This window comes from Nansenia antarctica, assembly GCF_963989245.1.
Source record: "Nansenia antarctica genome assembly, chromosome: 12".
NCBI classification, from domain to species: Eukaryota; Metazoa; Chordata; class Actinopteri; order Argentiniformes; family Microstomatidae; genus Nansenia; species Nansenia antarctica.
This window is the reverse complement of record NC_137682.1, coordinates 24905447-24912925: the sequence shown is the minus strand read 5'-3', so window position 1 is coordinate 24912925 and position 7479 is coordinate 24905447. Positions and strand designations below refer to the sequence as shown.

Below are 7479 nucleotides of genomic sequence, written 5' to 3'. Positions count from 1 at the left end.
TACGCTACGCTACGCTACGCTAGGCTAGGCTAGGCTACCTAACCCTCCACACAAGGCTGGAGGTACGCTACGCTAGGCTAGGCTAGGCTACCTAACCCTGCAAACAGGGCTGGAGGTACGCTACGCTAGGCTAGGCTAGGCTACCTAACCCTGCACCCAGGATTGGCCTCTCCAGCCTCCTGAAGACCCACAAACCAGACGCACAACAGGAGGATAATCACACTCTACCCAGAGTGATGATGATGATGTGTGTGTGTGTGCACGTGTGCGTGTGCGTGTGTGTGTGGTCTCCAGACCAGCAGGACAGCGTTCATGTGCCTGCAGACGTACCAGCGGTCGGTGTGTCGGACCCACAGGAGGAGGAAGTGGAGCAGCCAGGAGGACCAGGAGCTCAGAGAGCTGGTGGAGAAGATGAGGATCGGCAACTACATCCCCTACACCCAGAGTACTGCTCCACCCTAATACACCACCCTAATACACCACCCTAACACCCAGAGTACTGCTACACCCTAATACACCACCCTAATACACCACCCTACATCCCCTAAACCCAGAGTACTGCTACACCACCTCCTACACCTCTCTACACCACCCTACACCCTCCTACACCCCCCTACACCCTCCTATACCCTCCTACACCCTCCTACACCCCCCTACACCCTCCTACACCCTCCTATACCCTCCTACACCCTCCTATACCCTCCTACACCCTCCTACACCTCTCTACACCCTCCTACACCCTCCTACACCCTCCTATACCCTCCTACACCCTCCTACTCCCCGCTATACCCTCCTACACCTCTCTACACCCTCCTACACCCTCCTACACCCTCCTACACCCCCCCTACACCCTCATACACCCTCCTACACTCTCCTATACCCTCCTACACCCTCCTATACCCTCCTACACCCTCCTACACCCTCCTACACCCTCCTACACCTCTCTACACCCTCCTACACCCTCCTACACCCTCCTATACCCTCCTACACCCTCCTACACCCTCCTACTCCCCGCTATACCCTCCTACACCTCTCTACACCCTCCTACACCCTCCTACACCCCCCCTACACCCTCCTACACCCTCATACACCCTCCTACACTCTCCTATACCCTCCTACACCCTCCTATACCCTCCTACACCCTCATACACCCTCCTACACTCTCCTATACCCTCCTACACCCTCCTATACCCTCCTACACCCTCCTACACCCTCCTACACCCTCCTATACCCTCCTACACCCCCCTACACCTCCTACACCCTCCTACACCCTCCTATACCCTCCTATACCCTCCTACACCCTCCTACACCCTCCTACACCCTCCTATACCCTCCTACACCCTCCTACACCCTCCTATACCCTCCTACACCCTCCTATACCCTCCTACACCCTCCTATACCCTCCTATACCCTCCTATACCCTCCTATACCATCCTACACCCTCCTACACCCTCCTATACCCTCCTATACCCTCCTACACCCTCCTATACCCTCCTATACCCTCCTATACCCTCCTACACCCATCCTACACCCTCCTACACCCTCCTATACCCTCCTACACCCTCCTATACCCTCCTACACCCATCCTACACCCTCCTATACCCTCCTACACCCTCCTACACCCTCCTATACCCTCCTACACCCTCCTATACCCTCCTATACCCTCCTATACCCTCCTACACCCATCCTACACCCTCCTACACCCTCCTATACCCTCCTATACCCTCCTATACCCTCCTACACCCATCCTACACCCTCCTACACCCTCCTATACCCTCCTATACCCTCCTATACCCTCCTACACCCTCCTATACCCTCCTACACCCTCCTACACCCTCCTATACCCTCCTATACCCTCCTATACCCTCCTACACCCTCCTACAACCTCCTACACCCTCCTACACCCTCCTACACCCTCCTATACCCTCCTACACTCTCCTACACCCTCCTACACCCCCCTACACCTCTCTACACCCTCCTACACCCTCCTATACCCTCCTACACCCTCCTATACTCTCCTACACCCTCCTACACCCTCCTACACCCCCCTACACCTCTCTACACCCTCCTACACCCTCCTATACCCTCCTATACCCTCCTACACCCTCCTACACCCCCCTACAACCTCCTACACCCTCCTACACCCCCCTACACCCTCCTATACACTCCTACACCCTCCTACACCCTCCTACACCCTCCTACACCCCCCTACACCCTCCTACACCATCCTACACCCCCCTACACCCTCCTATACACTCCTACACCCTCCTACACCCTCCTACACCCCCCTACACCCTCCTACACCATCCTACACCCCCCTACACCCTCCTATACACTCCTACACCCCCCTACACCCTCCTATACACTCCTACACCCTCCTACACCCTCCTACACCCTCCTACACCCCCCTACACCCTCCTATACACTCCTACACCCTCCTACACCCTCCTACACCCCCCTACACCCCCCTACACCCTCCTATACCCTCCTACACCCTCCTATACCCTCCTACACCCCCCTACACCTCTCTACACCCTCCTACACCCTCCTATACCCTCCTATACCCTCCTACACCCTCCTATACCCTCCTACACCCCCCTACACCCTCTTAAACCCACCTACACCCTCCTACACCCTCCTACACCCCCCTACACCCTCCTACACCCTCCTACACCCTCCTACACCCCCCTACACCCTCCTATACCCTCCTACACCCTCCTACACCCTCCTCCACCCTCCTATACCCTCCTACACCCTCCTACACCCTCCTATACCCTCCTACACCCTCCTACACCCTCCTACACCCTCCTATACCCTCCTACACCCTCCTATACCCTCCTATACCCTCCTACACCCCCCTACACCCTCCTAAACCCTCCTATACCCTCCTATACCCTCCTATACCCTCCTACACCCTCCTACACCCTCCTACACCCTCCTACACCCTCCTATACCCTCCTACACCCTCCTACACCCTCCTATACCCTCCTATACCCTCCTATACCCTCCTACACCCTCCTACACCCTCCTATACCCTCCTACACCCTCCTATACCCTCCTACACCCTCCTACACCCTCCTATACCCTCCTACACCCTCCTATACCCTCCTACACCCTCCTACACCCTCCTATACCCTCCTACACCCTCCTACACCCTCCTACACCCTCCTACATCCTCCTACACCCTCCTATACCCTCCTATACCCTCCTACACCCTCCTACATCCTCCTACACCCTCCTACACCCTCCTACATCCTCCTACACCCTCCTACACCCTCCTACACCCTCCTATACCCTCCTACACCCTCCTACACCCTCCTACACCCTCCTACACCCTCCTACACTCTCCTACACCCTCCTACACCCCCCTACACCTCCTACACCCTCCTACACCCTCCTATACCCTCCTACACCCTCCTATACCCTCCTACACCCTCCTACACCCTCCTACACCTCTCTACACCCTCCTATACCCTCCTACACCCCCTACACCCTCCTATACCCTCCTATACCCTCCTATACCCTCCTACACCCTCCTACACTCTCCTATACCCTCTCTACACCCTCCTACACCCTCCTACACCCCCCTACACCTCTCTACACCCTCCTATACCCTCCTACACCTCTCTACACCCTCCTATACCCCCCTACACCTCTCTACACCCTCCTACACCCTCCTACACCTCTCTACACCCACCTACACCGTCCTAGGCCTGGGACTGCTGTATAACGAGGTGTATGACGTGGTGTATGACAGGTGTATGACGTTAGGGTTAGGGTTATGATGGTGTGTTGTGTTGCAGTCTCGTACTTCATGGAGGGGCGGGACCACAGCCAGCTGATGTACCGCTGGACGCAGGTGCTGGACCCCACCCTGAGGAAGGGCCACTGGGCCGCCCACGAAGACCAGGTACTCCCCCTCTAACTCTGACCCTGTCTGTCTGTCTGACCCTAACCCCCCCCCTCTAACTCTGTCTAACCCTGACCCCCCCTGTCTGTCTGTCTGTCTAACCCTGACCCCCCCCCCGTCTGTCTGTCTGTCTGTCTATCTGTCTGGACCAAGTACCCCCACCCTGTCTGGTTGTAGATATTGCTGAGGTGTGTGTGTGTCTGTGTGTGTGTGTGCGTGTGTGTGCGTGTGTGTGTGTGTGTGTTTGTGTGTGTGTGTGTAGTTGTTGCTCAGGGCTGTGTCCAGGCTGGGCGTGTGATGCTGAGGTGTGTGTGTGTGTGTGTGTGTGTGTGTGTGTGTGTAGTTGTTACTCAGGGCCGTGTCCAGGTACGGTGTCGGCAGCTGGTGGAAGATCAGACTGGAGGTTCCGGGACGCAACGATGACCAGTGTAGAGACAGGTACACACACACACACACACACACACACACACACACACACACCTAACCCTAACCCTTCACTCACCTCTAGAGACAGGTACACACACACACACACACACACACACCTGGTATAAACCAGTCATAACTGGGGTCGAAGAGCTCCCTGTGGCTTTGAATTAGTGTCATCATCTTGTCATCGTCCATGTTGGCTGTAAGTTGTATAACGTTACCGGTCAATTAACGTACAGTAGAGTAAATATACATTTTGGGTTGCCAGACGTCCGGTTTTCAGTGTACGGTCTCTATACAACGTGTGTACAATTTGGCTGGTCATTCAGTCGTGCTAGATTACAAATCTGGCAACCCCGTGCAGCCAAAAAAGGCTACCATAGATCTTTGAGTAAACTGAGGGTACATTACTTGCTCAAAGATTTACGATAGCCTTTTTGGCTGCACAATACAAAATACAAATACAGTGTTTCCTCCAGGAACTTTCACATTAGTGGCGGTGAGGCCAATCCTCGCGCGCGATAATTTCACCAAAAACTAGAGGGAGCATGGCAAAAAAACAAAACGGTTAAACCATTAAAGCCGAGCGGTGATGTTTTATATAGCAGGTGATCAAATACCAAGATATCCTGAAAATGGTCGGGGCCGACAATCGTAAATGTTGTATGTGTTCAATATTTACGACCAAAAATCCTTATGTGTGTGGGCAACTCCCGACAACTCCCGACTAGGGTTGCCAGATGGGCTCGGGTTTTTTTGGTGGAATTTTTTTAGACTGTGGTTAGGGTGGAAAATGTCCCATCTGGCAACCCTGTTCGCGAGTCCGATTGTGACGTGAATGGAATGTAGCCAATCAAGAAGCGAGCTGACTTCTTCTTTTCGGATGGGAATATCGGCGCACACCACACACAATACGATCAAGGCTGTTCAATCCAAGATTTTTTATCTTCATGTGTGGGGTCTGTCTCAGATAAAATCCTTAAAAAAATCCTAAGTCCTTATGTGTGTACCGGGCTTTAGTGGCGGAGAAAATTCATTTGTGGCGGCCCGCCACGGGACTCCTGTCTCTTGGCACTACAATACCCTCCTTAAAGCACATATGTTATACTCTCGCAATGTGGTTGGCACCTTGGTGACGACGGCTCCAATCTCTCCCAGATCCACGTCAAACTCCTGTCTGTTCACTCTGAAGTAAGTTGTCTGGAGCGGTCCTCCTGTACACTACAGCCTCAACTGTTGACCAAGTTGAACTCTCATTTCATTGTGAGACTGCAGAATCTCGTAGACCCACAACCAACCGCCTCCTTTTTACGTTATGGAAAATTAGTTGATGCTCAGCAAGCTAGCTGTCTATGACCGAAAGATGCGTGTAAAATATATGCTCCAGTCTCTCTCCCTGTTATGAGTGACTCAATTCATTTAGATGCACCACTTGAAGTTTCCCAATTTTCCCATTGTGACGCAATCCGTCGCACGCCAAAATTCGACAGTGCGGTGCGACTCGTCGCACGCCGTGTGCCTTGTCTCATTCAAAACAATGGAATCAAATAATTTTTTACGGTCGCACGACCAAAACAATTCCGTCGCACGACAAAATCGCACACCGTGTGCATTGGCCTTAACCCTTCACTCACCTCCTGGAGACAGGTACACACACACACACCTAACCCTTCACTCACCTCCTAGAGACAGGTACACACACACACACACCTAACCCTAACCCTTCACTCACCTCCTAGAGACAGGTACACACCAGTGTTTCCTCTACATGCATTTCATCGTGGCGGTCCGCCACGATGGAATTTCCTCCGCCACCATGCAGATTTCTCAACCAAAAAAAAAAAAAAAAAAAAAACATTTAGGCCGCTTTTCAGACCTTCACAGCGCTAGACACACCCACAAGCGCGAAGCGACGCGCTTGCAAAACTGTTTTGTGATTCCTCATTTAAATTACGTTGTACCTGTTACAATGACAATAAAGATCATTCATCTTCATCAAGATGAGAGATGGAGCGATCCGCTCACACAGCTGTCCCGCATCCGCTAATCAGCGCAGCACCGAACCGCCGGGCTCGTTGAGCGGATGCGAGGCAGCTGTGCCCGGGACCGGCCACTTCACATAAAGGAAGGAAGGAAGGAAGGAAAGAAAGAAAGCCGTGCACAAACGAGAGCTAAGTCAGACCGGGACGCTGCCAGTATGTGTGAGAGCCGGACTGCCGGCGTGAACATTTGAACCGTGTCATTTTATTTAATGGACCATTTCGTTGTCTGGTACCTGTACTGTAGCAATGACAAATAAAGTCCATTCCATTCCATTCCAGAGAGGGACGGACGGACGGACTACCCTTGTTTTTAATTTACAGGAAAACATTTTATTTTCGAGTTTTGGCTGAAATGACGTCGTTGTTTTGAGCGCGCGTGCGCGGTCAGCACTACCCGCCACCATGGTAAAAATTCCTGGAGGAAACACTGCACACACACACACACACACACCTAACCCTTCCCCCCCCCATGGAGACTGTAGGTTAGGGTGTGATGGGTTAGGGTGTGATAGAGCCCTGCAGTGTTTCAGACGTCGTCTCTGTCGCTGTTTGGATTCATTTATCTGAAGCTCTGCTGGTGGACAGACAGACAGACAGGACTGTCTGTGACTGTGTGTGTGTGTGTGTGTGTGTAGGTACATGGACTGTCTGCGGGAGGACGTGAAGAGAGGCGCCTTCAGCCTGGAGGAGCAGCTGTTGCTACGGCAACTGGTGCAGAAACATGGAGAAGGTTGGAACTGATGAACGTGTTATAACCCTAACTAGTCTGGGTTAACTAGGCAGGTTAACTAGGCAGGTTAACTAGGCAGGGTTAACTAGGCAGGTTAACTAGTCTGGGTTAACTAGACAGGGTTAACTAGACAGGTTAACTAGACAGGTTAACTAGGCAGGTTAACTAGGCAGGGTTAACTAGGCAGGTTAATTAGACAGGTTAACTAGACAGGTTAACTAGACAGGTTAACTAGGCAGGGTTAACTAGGCAGGTTAACTAGGCAGGTTAACTAGGCAGGTTAACTAGACAGGTTAACTAGACAGGTTAACTAGGCAGGATAACTAGACAGGTTAACTAGGCAGGTTAACTAGGCAGGTTAACTAGACAGG

At 52.6% G+C, this 7479-nt stretch overlaps 1 protein-coding gene across 1 annotated transcript in view; it reads left to right on the top strand.

Annotated features, from left to right (window-relative positions):
* The window catches only part of LOC308169030 (snRNA-activating protein complex subunit 4-like), a gene marked incomplete at both ends in the record, with an annotated part of 20005 nt that extends 12886 nt beyond the window's left edge, over positions 1-7119 (top strand). Inside the window, 4 exons of the mRNA XM_080543665.1 lie at positions 295-445; positions 3804-3910; positions 4254-4348; positions 7014-7119. Of these exons, the coding sequence (XP_080399791.1) occupies positions 295-445; positions 3804-3910; positions 4254-4348; positions 7014-7119 (459 nt within the window). The remainder of the gene's footprint in view (positions 1-294; positions 446-3803; positions 3911-4253; positions 4349-7013) is intronic.
* Positions 7120-7479: the final 360 nt, after the last annotated feature.